Genomic DNA, 23,082 nt, shown 5'->3' on the forward strand with positions numbered 1-23,082 from the left:
TACGCGCAGTTCACGGCGTATCCACTCAGTCACACGGTGTTACGGGTCGGACAGAAATTATCTGCGCCGAGACGCTAAATACACTCACATTTCACACATCACAAGCGAGGTAAATGCTGCGGCTGCCGCGCGCGACCACCAACATGGCGAATGCCGTGACGGCCGCTAGCGCCCCTTGCGGATGACGTCATGTGAATACCTCCTATATTCGCGTTTTGGGCTATGTTGCGGTAGTGACAAATGTGCGCTGCATGCGTTGGCGTGGACAACGTTGTGGCAGAAACACAGCACTAGAGCAATATGCGTTGGCGCTGAAAATATTGCTGCAGAAACGCGACACTCACTGGAGCATAGGCGGCCGGCGTACATAGGGTAAATTGGCATTGATAATGAAAAATTTGAATACGCGCATAACTGACACCTCAGTCACGCTTTCAGTTGTGTAGCGGTGGTGTCCACCTGCAAAAAAACTGCTTTCACACACTATTTCATGCTTAGCAATGCTAAACCGCCGGTCATTTTTTTTAATTTTTTTCTTGTAGTCAATTAGACTCATCACTGCCCATAACAAAACAAACTTTTTTTTCAATTGGAACCGTGTTGTAGCGTCTGGTCATGGCTCTGGCTTCCTTTCAGTTAGCGCGATAGCAACGAGAGACAGACATTTTCTTTAGAAAGATGAGCAGCGGCCTGTTTGTAATAATGGAGTGTGGCAGAGGATTTAGTAAACCAAGGACGTTGTTTTTTGCGACGAAGTTTACAGAGGGCTTTAAGTTTGGTTCTGCCGTCGTCACTGGGAGAGGCACACTGTCCTGGTGAAGTCGGGGCCATGACACAATCCTCCCTCGCCGGGATGATCCATTGGAAAAAACAGATGCTGGATCCGAAGCGAAGGCCTGCTGGAAGCCGAAACGTCATACTTTTAATGGGGCTAATCGGCGGCCATGTTTTCTCTGGTCTAGTCCAGGTAGGTGGTAAAAGAGCGGTCTAGTATGAACGGCGTACTGTGTGTCCGGTGGGCGAGCACTGCACCGCTAGAGAAAGATAGAAGACTGTAATATGCGTCTCAAGTCTGGGTAAGTTGAAGCTGGAGTTCTGCGAGGTGTGGCGGTTACCCAAGACATAGGTAACCGAGCTACGAAGAGCTGCCAAAAAGTTAGCATTGAACCTTGACTCATAAGCTAGGGAATCATTCCGACGCAAGCGGATTCGCGGCGGGTGGGGTGAGGGGAACGGGAAGGGAGATGGCGCGTGAGTAAAAGGGTGTTTGATGTCTGCATAACCCATTTCCTCCGCCAGGTGGCCCAGGTGGAAAAAGAGCTGCAGGCCTCCCAGAAGTTCCTGGACACAGGAGTCTGTGGACCTGCCGCTCCCCGAGAGCCGCAAATGCAGTCCTGGACCGACTACGACTCGACCAGGCACGCACCACTTGCTGCCGCGCTCTCATGCAGAACTTTTCACAACCAGGTGAAAGGCCGCCGCCATTTTGAGCACCTTACATCATGCACCTACTCGTAAAACACTAAAAGCCCCCACACGTTCTCCCCACGGTTAAAAACTACCCTGAAGGGATTTCGGCTAAAGGTTGAAGATTAAACTGTTCTTCGGTAAGCTCTATTCAATGAGAAAATGGTAAACAACGCATGTGACGCAGGAGGGCGGTCATGAAGGTCAGGGCCCAGCCGTCATGCCCTCCGGCTCTTCATGGAACACGCGATGACGGTGACGTCACCGAGGCACTGGAACCAGTTGACGACGACTTGAGGCGAGACCTGTCGGACCAGAGGTTACAGCATCCTTGAGACGCAATCGTCTGTGTGCATGCCGAGCAGGTGGCTCTGCTGAAACGTGTGCAGCCCCAACGAGAATGGCCCGTCGCAGCACATGCCAACATTTATTTATACAACTGCAGACATTTTACTACATTTTAGACATTTATACATGTCAGACATTTTATTCTAGTCCAAGCAGGGAGCACTGTTTTAGATATACATTTCAGCCATTTTATTTTGTGCAAACGTTTTCCAACCAGTGACAGACCAGCGAATAGTGCTGCGATATTTTAACACCTTTAAATGCGTTCCCACATCGATGTGCTTTTACTTCTTGTATCTGGTTGACATAATAAAAAGGATATTGGTTAGGATAGACTACCTTCGTTTTATTTGCTAAATAAAAGAATTAATTAATTAATTAATATGTTTATTTAGAAATGGAGGCTCGAGACAGTTTTTGTCGGGGATTTGGGTCGCTAAGGAAGGTAAAAGTAGGGACCGTCTTGGATGGTCGAGCCACGCTCGACACTGCTTTGCAGAGGCCGCCTATCTTAGCATATCCGCCAACATCTTAATTCCCAGATGCTGTTAGCTGCGGCTCTGGTTAATGGACGAAATTCCTCGCCCCCGGTGGGAAAACCATGCTTGGCGACAAAGTTGTCGCGCCTCTTGTACAAGTTCGAGCAGTGTCAAACTATAGGCGCTACAGATCAGCACGGCTGTGACAGCGCTGGGACAAGGGACTTTTTTAGACCCAAGCAGCAGTGGCCGATGACCTATCATTGGACACGTCTTGGAACCCTCTCAGTGGCCATCATACTTCGCCGCACCCTGCTTCCGTGATAGGAAATAGCTTGGATACCATGCTGAACGCAACTAAATAGAACGTTCATTGGTCATATGGCTTGGCAGCTGTTAGACCACCGTGCACGACCACACATGTTGCATTCGCTGAATACGTAACATACCCCGGCTAAATATAAATGTATGCTGTGTGTGTGGGGAGGGGGGCTACCTTCCTAGTGCCGTGTTTATTTCGTCGCTCCTATCACGCACGTTCTTCCGCGCACCTGCTTCGAGTTGATCGGACGGGCGCGTTACGAGAGGTCTGCGAAGAACGCCGCTGAAAAAAATCAGTCCTAATGTCGACATCATCTATATCCGAACAAATATGTTGCACATAAAACGTCCTCACATTTCCCACGGTTAATTGTAACTAGTGCATGTATAGTTGGCCTAAAAAAAGTTTGTTGTCAGGATGATTTTCTATCCGTCCGCCGGGTGCGCCACACGTGCTCCTGTCACCGCGATACGCTTCGGTCTTGCGCCGCTCGAAGACGCGGGCTCGGTACCGGCCGCGGCGGTCGAATTTCGATGGAGGCGAAATTCTAGAGGCCCATGTGCTGTGCGATGTCAGTGCACGTTAAAGAACCCCAGGTGGTCGAAATTTCCGGAGCCCTCCACTACGCCGTCCCTCGTAGCCTGAGTCGCTTTGGGACGTTAAACCCCCATAAACCAAACCAAACTTGCGCCGCCTCGTTGTTGCAGTTGTCGCGCGTTAATCTACAAAGTTCAATGTTTTGCGACAGTTTTGCGTTGGTTGTAGTGCTTCAAGTGCTCGCGACGTGCCTCCAACGACTGACGTACGTCTCTCGCGACGGTTCTTTGTTGGCCAGGATCACCACCTCGAAAAAGGGTTGGCTTCTGGAGTTGAAAAAGGTAAGCCTAAAATTTGTCAGTTTAAGCACGTCATGTGCAAATGATACTTTTTAAAACTCGGGGACAGTTTTGGAAACCGCACCCAGCTTATTTTTCATTCTTCTGGGCTGGCGGAGTTTGCAATCGCCACTATGCAGGTGGCGGGAATGGTTTGCCATTCGAAGTTGCAAGCGCTCTTAAAAAAAAGAAATGTGGTTGCGGCGCGATCACAAGTTATAGCGCTTGCAGGTCGGTGGTCGTACAGTAATTTAAGCGTAATATGTCATAGCATTATGAGTAAAAAAACTGATAGCCCTAGAAAAAAAATTACGAGCGTCAACGTGAGGCCAGAGCTCGCTACCGTGTGGCGGGGGTATGGAGTAGAATACGCTTGGAACAAGATCTGCATACACCTTGATCGAACTGTATGTGTTCCCAAAGTAGAGACAAAACGACATCGTCTCAAACATTCAGCACTTAATGCTGCTGAAGCTATTCCAGCAGTTTGCATTGAAGATGATTACTGTCTTGAAAGTATTCTTAGAAAGAAGCCTTAAAATGTTCTACCCAGAAGGTAGGTCTGAAAATAGTGTGAATTTCATGCATACTCTGATAAAATTTCTCGCCGAAAAATTTGCAAATGGGGTACAATAAGTAGTTTAGTGCTAATTTTCATCGTAGGTGCATATATATATATATATATATATATATATATATATATATATATATATATATATATATATATATATATATATATATATATATATATATATATATATATATATATTTGCTAGAGTTGGAATGACAACAAACGACCTATCATCGGTCACACTGCAGCTTTTCGTGCCTCACGTGACCTCAACACTCCCAACGCGTCAGATGTGTGTGTGTGTGTGTGTGTGTGTGTGTGTGTGTGTGTGTGTGTGTGTGCGTGCGTGCGTGTGTGTGTGTGTGTGTGTGTTTCGCTTCCATCGAAACGCGGCCGTCGCGGTTGGGTTCGAACCTGGGTACTCCGGCTCAGTAGACGAGCGCCTTAACCACTGAGCCACCGCGGCGGGTTTGAGAAAGGAAATGGCGCAGTATCTGTCTCACATTTCGGTGGACACCTGAGCCGCGCCTTAATGGAAGGAATGAATGAGGAAGTGAGAGAAGAAAGGAAGAGGTGCCGTAGTGGAGGGATGAGGAATAATTTTGACCACCTGGGGATCTTTATAGGGGCCATGAAACACAATTTCAGTACATTGTTTTGCCTGTTGGTTGCATAGAGTGAGTTATAGTGATGCTATTAGCATCGTTCGTACAGCGTATATTCCTGTTTTTAATATTCCTGGACCTCCCGGTCTCTACCTGTACAGGCCACCTCATGGCACTGGGGGCGGTGAACACTTTCAGGGAGCCTCGGGAGGCCCACCTCAACAGCCAATACAGTCGTCTCACAAAGACAGGGTCGCGTCGCCGCCTTCTAGCCCGCCTTCAAATCCAGCACAGCCAATTCACAGAGGAGAGATGCCGCCTTCCCGTACACTGGAGACGCGCTCTCTAAGGGCGGCCTCTCCCCACCAACATGTCCAAAGAGGACCATAATGGCAGGCGCCTGGCACGGGCGGAAGCCTTGCACCGCCATTTTTGGAGCAAACCAGGGGTCTTATACGTGGACGCCTCCGGCCCGGACCCCAGGGGATGGTACACGGCCGCGGTCGTCCATGAGGGCAAAACAGTAGACGCCCTTATTTTCAAGGCCCAGTCAGCAATTCACGCAGAAGAGGTTGTCATCGCCCTGGCAGCCTCCGACTCCTCCTCCAATACATAATCACCGACTCGCGAGGTACTTGTCGAAACGTCGAACAAGGGTGGGCTACTCCCCTGGCTTATCGCATCTACCAAAATTGCAGCCTTGACTCGAATCCCGCGCACCGATCTCTCGTTTGGGCTCCAGGTCACCAAGGCCTCCGCGGAAACGAAGCAGCCGACGCCGCCGCGCGCGCGCTCTTTCTCCGGGCATTTCCCACGGTACCAGACACTGACCAGGACTCCGATTTTAATCCGGTTTACACTTGTAAGGAAATATCTGATTATTACAAATTCACGCACACCAAACTCTACCCACCCCGTGCAAAGGGCAGGGGAAGGCCAACGAGCGGGTACTCCTGCGCCTGCTCACTAACACGATGCTGTGCCCGGCAAATCTAAAGCATTTCAATTCTCAATTCGACGGGTGGTGCTCGCACTGTGGAGAGTTGTCTGACACCTACCACATGGTGTGGGCCTGCCAGCAGAGCCCATCCCTACGCCCTATCCCAAACCCCACCCGTGAGGACTGGGAGGCGACCCTGTCCGGCTGCTGCACCCTTGGGGCCCAAAGGGCCTTAACGCAGCGCGCGCCCGGGCTGAGGCAACCGCCATTGGGGTGCCTGACTAGGCATCCTACCTAGTAGTTGTAAGGGCGTGACCTGCCTCAACACCTCAATGATTAATAAATGTTTTCACCACCACCTACTGTGCCGCCATCTCAGCACGCTTGCGCATGCGCAGCACGCATTGCAGCAGACGACGCCGCAGCGCCCAGTGTTGCCATTAGCTGCACCGGCTCCGGCAAACTTTCTGGCATGGAGCTCGAATGGCGGGGGCCTCTCCCGAGTTCTCCTTCCTCCATGCGCTGTTCTGATTGGTCCCACCCAGTGGTGTCATTGGGAAAGTGAAATCGGAAGCAGAGAAAATCGAGTTCAGGCAGCATTGTTTGCTTGTATTTTGATATTTGTTCATTGAATAACTCCCGTTCTTACGCGCCGATTCTTGTAATTCTTTTTGAGTCGGCATCTGTGTGACAAACAGTTCGCCGGCACCCACATCGTACAGCCCGCTGGCGCTTTTTGCATAGTAGTAGCAGTGTTTAATGTAAAATAAATACAAAAAGGAAGGTAAAAGATTTTTGCTAACCCCGGCATTTGCCATCGCTACGGCGGCACCTGAGCTGGGGCAGCGGAAATAAATGATACCAGGCATATTGAAGAAGTGAAATGAAAGAGGTGAGGGGACAGTAACAAAGGACATAGGGAGAGGTGATACATTATTTACACAAAAATATATTTGTACAAGACATATTGTGTTTCGCCTCCGCGAAATGCGGCCGCTGCGGACGGGTTCGAACCACTGATCTCCGCTAGGGGGCTGGATGCCGAATCGGGCGCCCGAAAGTGAAGCCGCCGGAAGTTGGATGGCATGTCCCGGAAGTCAGCCTTTGGCAGTGCACGAAATCGGACCACAGCACAGTTTTTCACATTCAGTTTTCGTTTTCCAATTAGCATTTTGTCTTTTCGACATTCTCGTCTTTTTTTTCATGACAATGCCTACCTGCTGCGCCATCCACTGCATGAGGAGAGCAGCGAAGTCCTCGGGAAAGATGTTTCAAAAATGAGGGTTCGTTGCATCCCTATGGGACGGCACTAGCAGACGACAGAACGTCGCTACACACAGTACGTACGGAGCCTTGTCTGCTCAGCTCTGTGTCGTCCCGTTGCGCTAGCGTCGCCAACTCTGTTGTGGTGCACGTTATCGCGCTCTAAGCCCAAGTTATACCATCAATGAGGGATAAATTTAAAAAGGAATAGGTGGAAACCTTCATTAGGCAGCCGACTTTGCAGTGACATTTTACCGAATTATGTTTAGACCGAACCGGAGTGGGGGAGAGGCCACAGTCTGGTGGGGTGCCGTCGGTGTTCTGCTGGTAGACATTAGCGCGCCCAAAAGGCTTTTTCGACTGAGTGTATTGCTTTTTCGACTGAGTGTATAAAGCACTGTTTCGTACTGTAGCAAATTATGCCTGAATGGGCTTTTATTCGTGATGCTTGGTGCAGTTGACTTCTAACAGCGCTTGTCATGTGCGCTGCTGCATTCGTCTTTCTCGTCAGTCGTCTCTCTCGTGCTGTGTAGATGAAACGTGGTTGTACTATACATAAATTATGGTGAGGCATAAAAAAAAAGAGCCTCTGCCTGCGCCACAAACATAACAGGCTGGCTGTACTATACAGTTAGATTAAAAGCACGCCTAGAAAGTAAATGACACACTAAAGCGATAAAGATCACCTGCTACCGATGAGAAGAGACATCGTCCGCCACCAACCCGAAACTGAAACAGCGGCAGCTGTATAACGAGTGGCTCCGAGTATCAGTATTTCCGCGCCATTGTCTTTTCTTTGCCACACGAAAATTTGTTTTTAACATGACCTAGACTCATCGTCATTCCACTACTTCTCCTAATTACGCTCGGAAGACAAGAACCAGATAAGAAAACAGTGTTTAATGCACGTACCCCTTCGCCGCGGCATGGTGAGATCTGCGTGCCTGTTTTCTTCGGTTTCTCTGATATTACAGGGTTCCCCAAACAATGTACACATTCCTCGCGTTGAGCTTGCTTATTCCTTTGATATTACAGTAGACGTTACACGAAACAAACGCGAAAAACTGAGAACGGAAGGGCGAAAGACGCTACTTCTTGCATTGAAATACACAGCACACACCGAACTTCCGGTGGCTTTTAATGCGCCCACTTTGGAAAGCGGGAATGCGGCATCCAGCCTCCTAGTGGAGATTAGTGGTTCGAACCCGGGAACGCCGGCTCAGTAGCCGGGCGCCCTAACCACTGAGTCACTGCGGCAGGTAGCCAATTTTACGTGCACATAAGTTTTGGAGCAGTATGCGCGACTTCAAGAGTTTGTATATCGTAATGTACATCGTGTGTGTATATATATTGTGTGTATATCGTGCTGTTATAAATATTCAAGTTTGTATATCGTGACGTCATAGTTTCGCCGACATCGCTTCGGTTTCTGCTGTTATAAAATATACCCGCCGCGGTGGCTCAGTGGTTAGAGCGCTCGGCTTCTGATTCGGAGTTCCCGGGTTCTAACCTGACCGTGGCGGCTGCGTTTTCATGAAGGCAAAACGCTAAGGCGCCCGTGTGCTGTGCGATGTCAGTGCACGTTAAAGATCCCCTGGTGGTCGAAATTATTCCGGAGCCCTCCACTACCTTTTTTCCTTTCTTCTTTCACTCCCGCCTTTATCCCTTCCCTTACGGCGCGGTTCAGATGTCCAACGATATATGATACAGATACTGCGCCATTTCCTTTCCCCCGAAACCAATTATTGTTATGAAATATTACTCGGTATTTTGAAACGCTGCTTCACGAGCTGTAATTATGACGTATCAGCGTCTTCCTTTCCATGCCTCACGAGACCTGCACACATCTTAAACATCACCGCTATCGTTTGTAGGCTAACCCGAAGCAGCCCGAGAAATCCAATTGCAAACTCAGCGGTCATACACGTATACTACGCGCTGATCCATGCAATCTAATGCACTATGCTTATATCTCGGATACCGATACGTCCAACATTTGTACTTTTTAATGCGACATCATTAAATGGCTATGTGGAGTTTCGTGCCAGCAAAACTTTCTCCGCACGATATATGTCGTTCTGTGAAGATAAATGTGCAAAAGTTTGTCAGTGCGTGATGAGATATTGGGGAAACATTTGCTTGATGAATTGTAAATACATTTCGACGGCACAATAGTCACGGACGTCGACATAGCACCTGGATGTGAAAAGTAAAATAAAAAAAATAGAACGCATACTGGCGTCGTGGGAAAAAAATGTGGATGAGCTCAGGTAATCCAGGATATACAAAACGAAAGCTGTCGGCGTTCTAGACGCCAATTATTTTGAGGAAAGGAAGGGAGCATAACTGGCTCCCTGGCTCGGCGGACGCCTCAATCGCGCTTCGAGGTATGTGGCGGTGGTGACAGATGGCAGGGTGGGCGCGCTGCCTATCCAGTGTGCGGAACGCAATCAAAGCAGGTTTTGCGTACTGCGTGGCGTTGGTGTCGAACTGAAAAAACTGCTTGGTCGGTTTTTGAGGAAAGGAAATGGCGCAGTAATCTCACATATGTCGGTGGACACCCGAACCGCACCGTAAGGGAAGGTAGTAGCGAGACGAGGTGCCGTAGTGGAGGGCTCCGGAATTTCGGCCACCAGGGGACCTTTAACGCGCACCGACATTCCGCTTAGACTCCATAAAGGCGCCTGTGTGCCGTGCGATGTCAGATCAGGTTAAAGATCCCCATATGGTCGAAATTATTCCAGAGCACTCCACTACGGCACCTTTCACTCACACTTTCCTCCCTTAACTCACGACGCGGTACAGGTGGCCACCGATATGCGAGACAATTACAGCGCCATTTCCTTTACTCAAAAACCGAACATGCGAGCAGGTTTTTGCAGATGGACACCAACGCTATTAGTGAGAGATTGAGGTGTCCACGACGCTGGGAACCGGTTGTGCGGGTTTCCTTTAGCGAATATGAACGGCCTCTACAACGCTGTCAACGCCGCCCGCTCACTTTGGTTGAGGAAAGGAAATGGCGCAGTAACTATTTCACGACTCCCTGGTTTCTTCCTTTTGGCCCCACCTTTATCCCTTCCGGCGCGATTCAGGTGTCAGCCGAGATTTAAGACAGATACCGCGCCATTTCCTTCCCTCCAAATCAATTTTCAAATCTCAGTGGACACCGGAACCGCGCAGTAAGGGACGGAGGGAAAGAGGAGGAAATTAAAAATTGGATTTCGAGGCGCGGCGCAGCAGCGGAAAATTCATGACTCGGTGCAACCAGTGGCACATGCGCCGCTGACTAGTCTACTGTAGCTTTTGCCACAAAACCCGCGTTCTAGGAAGTTCTATGCTTTAACTTCCTTGCAGGCAAGTATACTTTAAGTGCCCTGGTAATTTTTACGGAGTCATTGGTACAAAACCAATGGCAGCAATGGTTCGTCATCCATTTACTTCAAAACGGCGATCACGTAGTCCTTTCCGATGCTGAACTATGTGGCGGGAAATTTTTTTTTTCCTGCAACAAGTCTGCCTTTTAACTATAAACGTCAATGTAGAGAGAGCCACAGAACCGATTTTTGCCCAGAACCAAAATCTGTAAACTTCGATTTCCTTAAACTACAGACCTCCTGCACCTGTTCATCAAGCAAGAGATTTTGTCAGCTCAGCCTGCAATACATTAAGTGTACAGCACAATCCCCTGCTTGCTGTCTGCAACATCTACATTGTGCCCTCAAGTTAGCACCACAGCACTTCGGTGGCACAACAGTACATTCCTCGGCTTGCAGAGAATGCTCAGCTCAGCCACATGATCTACAAGTCTGGAATTTGCAGGGCACCTGAAGTGATGCGCAAGTTACTAATGTAGTGCTTCCTTGGTCACATTTGCAGGCACTCCAGCGACAAACATTTCCTAATTTTAAAGAGTCTAAATACATGTTACACCGCAAACCAGCCACACATTTTGTGTTTGTCTTACTTCAACACTGAGATAAACCCCTACCTAATATATCCCATTTTCACCTTTCACACGCACCCACCTCCTGATTTACCTAAGGGCCATGTTCACACAGGACGTCAAGCGCACCTAATCTCAGTCTACACGTTTTGGCTCCAGAAGAACCAGGCAAAAGTGGACATCAGAACATGGGCATTTTCCGTGATGACATACTATGCCAACGCATTTGAAGCTGGAGGTCCTTTGCACAGCTACCCCTGAAGTACAATGAATTTCGTGGATAGGCATTACCACAACTTCAGTTTGCAACTGCATACCTACATTTACTGAAAAGCCAGCACTCTGTGCTTTCGTTATGTAACAGAATTTGAGCACAGTTCTGGATCCCTATGCAACAGCCAAACAATGCATTTGGAGGAGAGCACAGACTCGAGCAAGGCTTCAATGCTGCATGTAACAGTGAAGCCAGCTGATGAGGGGGCCTTTTATTTCATGATCCTCCTGCTTATCCAGGACAATGTGGCAGAGGAGCATTATCAGTTGATGTGAAATACAGGATACATTATGTACGTTCAGGCAAACCCTTAGATGTGCCTTTTCTGACCAAGAGAATAGGCCATGCAAATGACAAAAAGAAAAAAAACAGCTACACAAGCCACAGAAAGTTGCAAGAGTAGCTTGCACAGTCACCGTTCTCAATCCGTAACTGTCTTTGACATTTGTAACAATCATAACAAAGATGACAGTTTACAACACAATGGCAACATGGCAACCTGGAGGAAACTGCCAACCTGAACCCAGGAAAACTAAACAAGAGAGGAAAAAAAAACAACTTGGCAATTCGCTGAGAAAAATGAAATAAAGAAATATAGCACACCCTTCTCACTACATCAGCACATTCACGCACGACAAAGGAAGAAAAAAAAATGCCCACACATACTTATAAAAGAGAAAGAAAAATATTGAAGACGAGTGATGAATGCCGGTACTCTTCCGCTTCCCCCAGCTCTTGAACAGTCTTGTCAGCTCCATTACCAATCTACCGTTTCTTGAGCAAGACAAACAGGGGTAGAAGGTCAGGCATGTGTCCAATACATGATTCGAAGGACAAAAATATATATATCAAGCCCCACCCCTCAAAACGCTACCAGCCCCTAGTGGCGGCCCGCCGTTTTCTTCTTAGCACGCAGGCGACATGTGGCAGCGTGTAGCCAATCCAGAGCGGTTCTCGGAAAAACAAATCAAAAGCGGTGAGGGAAAAAAAAAAGAGGGGAGCTTGCAACTGTGCCGCAGACAGTCACCAGGAGCGCAATGCTCTAACCCGTGGGTTGCGAGAAGTGTATCCAGAGTGCTGCCCAAAGCTTCCCGATGTTACAAGCATGTACCATCATCCTCAGCAACGCATCAGCTGCCGCAAGGTCTTCAAAGCTTCACAAGCTAAGTGCTGCACTCTGGTTAGGACCTTTCGCAACCGCCTAGCAACATTCCCAGCCAGAACCTCTTTACTTTGGCTGCTTGAAGGAGACTTGCAATGGCCGACCCGCATAGCGGAACCCGTTCAGGGCCTCAATAGCCCACACGCAGTCCTGATAGTTGGCCATGGTGACAAAGCCAAAGCCCTTTGACAGGCCTGTGGCCGTGTCGCGGATGATGTTCACCTTGGTCACAGTGCCATATTGGGCAAAAAGTTGCCAGAGCGACTTCTCGTCTGTATCGGTCCCAATGTTGTAGACAAAGAGCACGTGCCCACCAGCGTCAGCTGCAGTTGGAGCCGGAGCCATGCCACCCATTGGATACTGGTAGGAGCCCGTCAGTGGGTTGTACCGGTAGCGACCTTGAGCGCCACGCATGGGCCCACCGCCAGCACCAGGGGGTCCGATGAGCTGACCCTGGGCACCCCGGCCTGCGAGCGGCCGCAGCTTCTTGGCGTTGTCCTCTGCAAATTTGACCAGGAGCGGCTCGGTGGCACCGGGCAACGTTTGGCCCGTCAGTGCTGCCATGGCGGCTTCGGCGTTCTCGCGGAGGTCATAAAGTGCAAAAGCCACGCCCTTGTTGGTGGCGCCCGAGTCATCCTTGAGCACCCTGAACTGAATCAGACGGCCAAAATCAGCAAACAGCTTCTCGGCCTGTTCTGCCGGGAAGTGCTTGGGGATGCCACGGATGTAGAGGTTGGCGTGTTTGATGGTCTCGCCGCCGGGCCGCGCATATGCCACCTTGATCTTCTTGTTCTGCAGCTGCAGGCCGTTGAGCGTCTCAACGGCTCGCGCTGCATCGCCAGCTCCTTGGTAGTCGACAAAGCCAAAGCCATAGCTGTAGCCGGTTGCCTTGTGGCGCACAATCTTGGACGACTTTATGGGACCGATGCTGGTGAAAAGGCTGCGGAACTCCTCGTCCGTCAGGCTTTGGGGAAGGTAGTTGATTATCAGGTTGGTCTGGCTGTTGCCTCCGTCGCCTTCCATGGCTTCGTCTTGTTCCAGTGTGCCCGCTGGGTCAGGCCCTCGCTGTTCTGGTTCGGTATCGCTTGCCCTGCCTTGCCAGGAGCTCAGAGGTGGTGACTGTCAGCTTGGCTCCGGAGGGAGGAAAAAAAAAAAAGGCACTTCCTTCGCAGCACTGCAACGGATGTGTGATGATTCGACCAGGCAGTGGAGTCGGCGAACCGGCCAGGAAGACAGGAGGGCCCCCAACGTCAGCAGCAAGGAGCAGCAGCGATGACGGTAAAAGACGACGGATCCAAGCCGGTAAAAAAATAGCGAGAAAAAGAACAAAAAAAATTACGAAGAAAAAAAAACGGGTAAAAAAAAACACTGGCTGCAAAAGAGCAAAAAGGTGGGAGGGAAGGGGGTTGGTTAACAGGTGCTTCCTTGCACAGCTCTTTGCCATCACATCAAAGCACCAAAAACGATGGGCACAGAGACTGCAAGAAAAAAAGCACAAGCGGCACGGAGAGAAGGGCTGTCATGGAAGCATCGACGTTACCGTCATGCCCTGGCAAATCACGAGGACACATGAGGGACAACGCTACAACTAAAAAGCAATCACACCAGAAGAGCGCCGTAAAAGTGCCAACTAGATAATAACAAAGGTAGATCTGCCAATCAGTTATTAGCAAATTTCTTTCCCACACTAGTCCTAGTAGCAACAAACACATAGAAACTTAAAATGCCAACTGGTGTGAGAACGTTCTCAGTGCTAACAAAAATCATTCCAAGAGATGGTACTTTTGTGCAGGGGAGCTAAAGAGATCTGCCAGTATCAAACAGCAAACCATAATTACCGCCTTCAGTTGATTTGTAAAAATGAAGCACGTAACTTCAGGCACTTAAACTGCAACATGGTTTCCTGGTTGCAAAAATTCCAGAGACAAATTGCAAACTGGGCAGCTATTCCCCTATGCAACACTCCTTTTCCGCGAAGAAAAACCTAAAGTAGAGATTTCATTCTGTCTGAATCCATCTACTCCAATTCAACATTTTGAGCGCATTGTTTGACTTCAGGCTAAAGCCATAAACTAAAATTAAGCCCTATTTCCAACCAGTCTCAACAAGTTGAGGCACTTGATTTTGAAACACCGGCTACTGACACTTCTCATGGTAACAATAAATGAGCTTATAACTGACTAGGAATTCCTCTCTAAATATAAATCATTCTGGTAATTAATGAATAGCCAATCACTGTTTATCACAACCAACATTTAGTTTTAAACCGAAGTGCACAGTTCAGTGAGATATCACCACGTGGTGATTTGCATGACCACAAAGCTCCGTGACCTAAACAGGACAATATATTTAACCCTTTATGGGACACATACGTCCCACTTTTTCCATTGCCATTTTTGAGTTGAGCCAACAACCACTGCATCCATTGCTTTCATACTTCTCACACCACCTCCTGGATGACTAAAGAACCTTTTGCGCTTTTCTTTTAATAGTAAACCTGGCGGCAGCACATATTACATAAAACAAACCGTTCCATTAACGTGTGCTGCATGTGTTTTACAAAGGATATTGGCGCACTCTCCAGCCGGTAAATAATCACTAGTGTCAAAAGCTTATTTCTTACGCACGAGTCCCTAAATGCCTTATTTACTTTCTTTTTTCGGTCCTTCCTATACTAGTTGGTCAAAAATCTGTGCAACATGTAATGCACAACTTTCTAGCGACACATTTTGTCTGTTTTTTATATTGTTTTCGTGTTTTTGTAACCTGGTGGTGCTTGACAAAACCAAGGCAAGTGAGAGCACGATTGACACGCAAAGTCTGTAGAGTGCCTCTTTGTGCAATTTGTTTCCTGCATTTTCAGAACGGTAAGCAGCCTGCTGCAGGAATACCCATGTCTGCTGTCCGCATGTCGAAAGCGAATGGACGTAGCATGAACATTTCTTGAATAAGGTCATTCCATGCCAAACGTCCAACACGCTGCACTTGACCATTTCCAGTTTGTTCATAAAAATTCATGAAAACTCATACTAATGTGCGCAATCAAAGCCTGAAATATTTTTGCCGGAAAAAAAATTGATGTGCGAGGTGAGGGCAGTTTGAATATATAGAAAAGGTGAGAAACCAGGCACTGTTCAGTAATTTATAACAAATTCAAATTTTACAAAAACACTTCGCAATTGTTTTTATTGACATTTGCAGATTCTGGCTTTCGATTTAATTCAGAGCATGCAGCTTTATGCGATATAAATATCTTTAAAAACTCGAAAGTATGAAAATGTACCCTTTTTGTCGTTTTTTGTTTTGAATATCAACTTGCTCTCGGAAATTCGAAAATAGTCATTTTGTTTCTCTAGATGTCTAGTACCTACAAGAAATGTTACAGGTGATGAAACTGCATACATCGAAGTAAAAAAAGATACTAAAGTTGCAAAACGCGTTTTGAGACAAGAACACTCGTTAATTTCACCCTGAGATGGTCCAAGTAAAAACACAAGCAACAGCGGGTTAAGTAGAACAGTTTATTGCCTTTCATTTCTAAAATTTTTATCGATGTAATTTTTGTTTAAGCAAGAAAAGAATTTTTGAAGTTAAAGTTCTCGTGCCGCAAGTTGCGTCATTTCTTGACGCCTCTTCACAGCAGAGTACAACACTGGCCAGCCGAAATGTCAAATTCTGGTTCCTAAGTGAGGTTTGCACTGCATGCAAGCATGAGAATGCTGAGTAGTCGAACAGGTATTCATGGGAAAAGATTTGCCCAACGCTGCAGGGGCGGCATATGCCCAAGTGAGCTAGTTGTTCGGTGTAGCTCTGTCACAGCCAGTCATTCTTGTCAGCGCCATGACAGACGTAAGCACCAGCTTAAAGAGCTTATGAGACACCGATCTGGAAATGACCAGAATGATCCGATGTTGAAACAATAGGCGACAAAGAAGCACCGCGTGGTACCTGACCCTTGTGGCCGTCAGAGGCTCATGCTCGGTTGTTTTCGATGTGATGTCTTGGTCATCTTTGATTTCATCAGTGCAATTAGCTCCATCCCTAAAAATGCTGCACGACAGCGAACGACAGTGAACTGAAGTTATCTGACCACAAGTGTTGTGCCATGCCAGGTGCTGTGTTCTGCAGTGAAGAGACTTTAAGAGACAACACAACTTGCAGCGCGAGAGCCCAACTTCAAAAATTCCTTTCTCGCTTTAAACAAGAATTACCTCTATAAAAATTTCAGAAAAGAAAGGCAATAAACTGTTCTACGTAACCCGCTATTGTTTGCATTTTTACTTGGACCACCTCAGGGTGAAATCAGAGTGTGCTTTTGGCTCAAATCGCACTTTCTGCAACTTTGGTCTTTTTTTTTACTTTTATGTACGCAACTTCCTTACCTGTAACATGTTATAGGTACTATACATCTAGAGAAACGTAACGGCTATTTAAGAATTTCCAAGAGCAAGTTGATATTAAAAAAAAACGGCAAAAATGGTAATTTTCATGCTTCTTTTCGATTTTTTTATATTTATGCCATATAAAGCTGCATGCTCTAAATTATATCGAAAACCAGGTTTGTGCAAATGTCAACGAAAAAAATTGAAAAGTGTTTTCTAAAAATTTATAAATTATTGAGCAGTGCCTGGTTTCTCGCCTTTTATCAATATTCTAACTGCCCTCACCTCAAAAATCAATTTTTTTCAGCAAAAATATTTCAGGCTTTGATTACGCACATTAGGATAAATTTCCATGAAATTTTTTGAACAAATTGGAGATGTTCAAGTGCAACGTCTGGGACGTTTGGCACGGAATGACCCAATATTTTTCATAGAAAGCAGGTTTTTGTACGTTCTCTCATTTATTGTTTGCATGCCTACACTAAGTTCACATCATATGACAAAAATGCTTTTTTTTTTCTGAAGCGGCTGTCTCTCAGTGGTCAGTGGAACGCATATGTCCCATTTTTTTTCTTTCATTACAGAGCTAAAATTTCATATTTTTAAGAATAAACTACTAGGCATTAATTACTATGCCACCCTTAATAGACAGGTTGCATTGCTCACTACCTTTTGTCCTCTAGCAGGAGCAAGCTGATCTGACATTAACACTCCAGTGCCGAAACAAGCATCATGTCTTGATCTATCTTCTTTACACAAGTATACACAGTTTTAAGTGTACAATTCAAAGTTAAAGGGGTGATGACATGGTCTACCAAAAAATTATGCTTTTACCTGGAAGCTACTAGCCAGGACATTATTATGCCTACTTAAAGGAGAAGCAGAGCTCTACACCAGCATTTGTGCTAGGCAGAAGCTACATAGAGAAGGACACGGTCCTTTGTTGCCTTTGTCCCCCTCCAACTTACCATCTTCACCATCCCCACCCTTCCCTTCAGTCGCAGCAAGCAGGGAATGTCACTTTATGTTGTCACGAACTGCAAGCGTGCCAGTGTTGCTTGACTTCCACACAGTTCAGAACTTTTAAAAATTCAATTACGAATTACATGATGCACCAAATGAGCTCATATTTTGTCCAATTGTTCAGAGATGCATAGCAAACATGCAATAAACAGCTAGAGTCTGAAAAATAGTGTCATGACCCCTTTACGCATTTAACCTCTTCTATTAGCTGTTTTAAATCCTTGATGACAATTAGATGCTACAAAAGTGATTACAATGGATGGCCAGTGTCCTAATAAATCTGGCAAATCAGCATAGTAAGTGGCGCCATCAGCACTTTCAAGAATCCTGCACTACCAGCAGCTTTGCTCACACAGTGCTAAGCTGCAATATGGCTGTTATCTTTACAAATTGCAAAACACTTCTTTGCATAACTGTGAAGTGCTTTACCTTTCCCAACATTTACAGCAAATGTCACTGCCTGAAAATATGTGCAATGCTGCAAAAGAAAAAAATCCTCCTAAGAACTTGTGGCCAGTTTTCGCAGAATAGCCACAGCTCCACTTCTACAGAAATAACTCCAGTGTAACATTCTTTGACATTTGCCTACATACTAGCTTCCAGAACCAGCTAAAGTCCACTTTCTTTCATGTGGTTCACTAATTTCAGGCTTAATTAATGCATGACGAAATGCGCTCAATATGAATTAAGTCTCTGGTGCATGCCAAAGCCTGTGCTGAACTTGCCCCCCCCCCCCCCCAACATGCTGGTTGTAACATGTCTCAAAGTAAATTACATTCTCTATAAACAGATGCTCAAGCACTGTACCGCCTAATCAGTGCTACAGTAACATAAAGGCCACCAGATTAGCAATTTGAAGGTCTAAAATCAATCACTATTAAATGATCTTTACTACAAACTCCAAAGCCGCTGACTTCATGCTCACAATGAAAGCTTGGTGCCTGCTACTTCCAATTCAGCCAGCTTGCAGTTAGCCCAACCACACTTTTAAAAAAGGTGGCAGTTCACTTTCCACTATGCCAGCTGCATTACACAGAAGCATTCTAGCATATCACACACCTAATGAAATAACACGCGTGCAACTTTTCCTGCTTCATAATTCTTATGACTAGCTAGGTACTAGTACCAAACCTCTCGTGCACAACGGTATCAGCAGCACACACTGTTACCAAGAACAAGGAAACAAAAAACTACGGGGAGGCTTTTAAATTCCCTTAAGGGTGGAATGCGATAGCATTAGATTTGACATTTGCCGCGGATTCAGTTGCTACTTCTGCGCGTGTTTGTGTCAGTTTCTTTGCAACTGTCGGCTCATCAACCGGCATATTCGGACTGCTAGCTGTAGTAGCAGGTATGCACTATGCTGTGATGGTGCCAATATTTGCATGTATTTTTTTCTCTAATTTTTTATTTCAATCTTACCTCTCTTGACCAATCAGCACATTTTGAGACACCAAATGGCCCCGGGTTGCTCCTGACATGAATTCTAATGCTATTTAGAAACTAGGTTGCCCACAACCCCATGGGCAGGTTGTGGTGATGTCACAAGGTCACGTGACCTCTCTCTACCAATAGGGTGGCCCTCAGGTCAGGCTGCGATGACCTCACACAGTCACGTGTCCTCTCCGCCCAATCAGTGAATTCCACGTCATTAGATGGCAAATTTTGCTACTGACGTGAACTCTAATGCTATTGCATTAATGCTGTTTCTATGCTATTCCTAACAGCAACCTTTTTCCACGGCTGAATTTCCCCTAAAAAGTGCACAGCTTAGATCCACAGGTAGCTGAAATTCTTCCACAGCCCTCCACTACACTACCTGTTACTCTATTCTTCCTTCATCCCTTCCTCAAGGAGTGGTTCAGGTGTCTATCAACAAGCAACAGTTACTGCACCCTTTCCTTTCCTTGTCTTGCTTACACGCCTGTCTTGCTTACACACAGCTGAACAACCCATGGGTTCTCATGGGCCATACGTCCAGACAACTTTCTCCGCACGGAAACTGCCAGTAGTCCTGCGTGGACAGCTCACTCAAGAATGCCGCCCCTTTACATACATCTTCCACTGCAAAGCCACAGTAAGCCTTTTCTGAGTATAATGCCCAGTTTCATGACTAAAGCTTCTTTAAAGGAAGCACTCCAAATGGCCCAGGAAACTTTTGTTTCCAGCAAGCAGACTCTTCAACCTCATGCCGACTGCCAAACAAAGTCGACAAACCGCAAACAGACGTCAAGAATATGGCGGCATGCAGCAGCTGCACTTCCAATGATGAAACATGCCATACAGTGAACAAAGTGCGCTGAAGTGGAAGGAAATGCTGATACATGACCAGCTTCATAGTGCACCATAGCTCTCAATGTTTGCATTATACATTTTATAGCTAAGCGTTAGCAATAACTGTTTGCCAGCACATTCCACTCCTTGACATTTCATTTCACACAGCAGAACACTGCTTCTTGAAAGTTCCCAGATCAATTTACATGTGCATGCAGTATGTTAGTTTTGAGCAAGTTTTTACGTGCCAAAGCGACCCATAAGTTGTGAACCATGCCAAGCATGAGCTATGCATCAATTTTCCCGCAGAAAGCAGTAAGGCTTGTATGCTTCCATTCTAGACACACTGAAAGGCACTAGCCACTGCTTGCTTTCAAATGAAAGAGGCATGCCACACAACCCGGAAACTAGCAACTATGGCTTTTTTGCAACCTCACCCCACAACATGGTAATTAATGGTAACATGACGGAACCACAAATACACATACTTTGCATGGGAAAACAGACTGCACCACCTGTGTGCCCTTGCTCAGCATGCCGCCATACAGGAATCATTACCACGCACACGCGCCAATTGCCTTCCATGACAGCCCACACACACAATGCTCCCTGTCCGCAATGTCTTCCAGTGAGCCTCCTCATGCACTGCTCTTGTTTTATGAGCAGAGATTTTCAGTCTTGCGTCTATGCAAGACTATGCTTGAAAGAGTTTGACAATGATAAGTTTACAAAGCTTGGCCGTTTTTAAGCTGCTAATGACATCCACTCGTCACTGCAGTTTTTTTTTTTACAGTCCTCACAACCATATCGGACTGGTAGTCCTTTAAACATGGCCGGCAACACCGTGCCACACAATCAAAACTTCCTTCTGCGAGTGACTCGTGGAACAAGAATAGAGAAACAGAGCCTCCCTTAGAGTATGGCGCTCGGCTGTCTGCTTTATGCTGCACACTCTGGAACATCCTGTACACAAACAGCGGCCGCTAGCTAACGAACGTAGAATTTTGTACTAATCGCATGACCAAGACAGTGCACAAAATGCGCAGCTTTTGAGACGCATTCCCTCAAGCACCAGATCGGTCCTTTTCCAAAGGTCAGCTCAGAATACAGAGTTGCAGCAGCATTTAATGAACAATATCAGCCTGTTCATGAGAAGACTCATCTGGGAGAAAAAAAATCACCATGGGCATTTTTTATTCGCAAAAAGTTACACAAAAGAAATGAATATAGAAAAAAATTCTTACAAAAAGACGCCCTCAATGTGCGTTACTAGAAAAGCAAAGAAAAAAAAGCACGTGTTATTCATCAACACTTGCACAGCGCACTCAAAAATACAAAAAAAAAACGTGAAATAACATGCTAGGCGCCGGTATGAAAACAGCAAGGTAACAATCGAGCCGCCTCCGTTCCCGTTGACGCTCTATACGTTAGAAGAGAGAGAACACCGGGGTGCGTGGAGTCGCGAAAAATAAACGCGATCGCCAAGATTTCGGTGGCCCGCAAGCGATCCGAAAAAAAGCGCGAAAGGCTAACGGCACCCGACGCATGCGCACCTGAGCACAGGTAATCCAATAAACAGCGTAGGCATGACCTTATTACTGCTCGAGCCAAGCAGTGCGCTTTAGAACGAAGCGCACTTACAGTGGAGAGCGCCTCGAACATCCAAACAAGCCGACATCACTGCGGCGACCCCACCCACCACGGCCCGGAATAATGAGAGATGGGATGGAGAACGTGAGAGAAAAACCGGCATTCCCCGAAGAGCGCGGCCATAGTGGCCATAGGGCACTGCAAGCCAGAGGCCAGGCATGTTCAATGGACGGATGCCGGCCGGAAGCGTCAGCTTACTATGCGAACGACGCAGTACACTTCGTAGCTTTTAATTTTCTGCCAGAAAGTGAGCAACGAACGTCGGTAAGCGCGCAGGAGAGTTTCTCGCCCGCGCTGGCAGCACGTCTCCTCGACCAAAACGACGTCGCGTCCGGGAGCAAAACAAAAATACAAGATCCAACTCCCGCCGACGCTGCCGCCACCATAAACGTTAGGCCTAACATGGTTAGCGTGCATTGGCGCAGACTCCTCTTTCGGAGTGGAATACACAACCAAGCGCCGGGCACAACGTGGGAACAGTAGCGCGGTCGTGGAGTCGCAAACTACGCGGCGTATAAACAAAAAATCCGAGCGAAAAGAGCGTTAGTTACGGAAAAATAAAATCGGTTACTCACAAAGACAGAAATTCACGTCATAAACGCTGCTGCATGAATTTTCGAAAGCCGACCACTGGCCACCTAGCGGCACCGAGGTAAACCGCAGAAATCAATAAACTGCGCACGCACTGCATTACATGACAGTCCATGACTTTTCGGTTTTGATTTTTGGAAGGCAATAGATCTTAGCTTAACAGATGCTATAGTGCTCAGCTGTTAATTTTAGATATCATTAGCAAAAGATTGGGCGTTTAAAGAGCGAACGTAATCTAAGTGTTCAGTGATGTTCCAGGGAGCTTCGAGATCTTCGGTTATTTTTTATTCATCATGGGCACTTGGAAGGGAGGCGGGGTCGGCTCAAGACGAAGTACTTACGATTTCAGGATTACACTTTTCAGTAATGAGCCTTGCGTTGAGACCTCTCGTATTGAAAACAAAGCAAGAACCAACGTTTGTCTGGTGAATCTTATTCATAGGTTGAATAATGCTTGTATGTAGATCAGAGTTACGTTGACACAATATGAATTATATATTCGTTACTATAGTTAATTAACAATGTGGTCTTTTAGACCAGCTTTAGACCAGCTGCACGCTAGACCCACTAGACCTCCAGACTACATCGTGCGCAACGACGCGCATTATTGGAAACACTGGTAAGCGCGCTTGATTCAAAATTATGTCTGTAAGCTTTCTAGAAAGCATTGACTCAACTGTCCGCACACAGCTTAGAATACGTTGACCGTACCATATAACTTATGATGAGCACCGAGAGATCCGTTGCCTGTTCAAAACAACCAGCCAGCCTCAAGCATGCGCGCGTGTATCAACTGTTTTCTTATGTGCGCGGGAAAAGTGACGTACGTTCATTATTTTCAAATAAAATGAAAAGAAATTGGGTATGATGACAGTAAAGGCATAGAAACTGATTCCCTATCGGTGACCTC

At 46.7% G+C, this 23,082-nt stretch overlaps 1 protein-coding gene and 1 pseudogene across 5 annotated transcripts in view; one reads left to right on the forward strand and one right to left on the reverse strand.

Moving 5' to 3' along the window:
- The window catches only part of LOC144108074 (uncharacterized), a 39,556-nt gene extending 37,698 nt beyond the window's left edge, over positions 1–1,858 (forward strand). The window contains exons 3-4 of the mRNA XM_077641355.1: positions 1,300–1,467; positions 1,655–1,858. Of these exons, the coding sequence (XP_077497481.1) occupies positions 1,300–1,467; positions 1,655–1,720 (234 nt within the window). The 3' untranslated portion in view covers positions 1,721–1,858. The remainder of the gene's footprint in view (positions 1–1,299; positions 1,468–1,654) is intronic.
- A 9,428-nt stretch (positions 1,859–11,286) lies between these two features.
- LOC144107494 (ELAV-like protein 1-B pseudogene) lies at positions 11,287–22,233 on the reverse strand (annotated as a pseudogene). 4 transcript variants are annotated; one of them, XR_013309286.1, is made up of 3 exons: positions 22,157–22,201; positions 21,176–21,200; positions 11,287–13,624 (listed from the first exon to the last, which is right to left on the reverse strand). The product of XR_013309286.1 is annotated as an ELAV-like protein 1-B pseudogene, transcript variant X2 (transcript). The 4 variants fall into 4 exon arrangements; XR_013309288.1 differs by lacking the exon at positions 21,176–21,200 and having other exon boundaries at positions 11,287–13,426; positions 22,157–22,233; XR_013309285.1 differs by lacking the exon at positions 21,176–21,200 and having other exon boundaries at positions 22,157–22,233.
- Positions 22,234–23,082: the final 849 nt, after the last annotated feature.

Source organism: Amblyomma americanum, chromosome 10 (genome assembly GCF_052857255.1).
Source record: "Amblyomma americanum isolate KBUSLIRL-KWMA chromosome 10, ASM5285725v1, whole genome shotgun sequence".
NCBI classification, from domain to species: domain Eukaryota; kingdom Metazoa; phylum Arthropoda; class Arachnida; order Ixodida; family Ixodidae; genus Amblyomma; species Amblyomma americanum.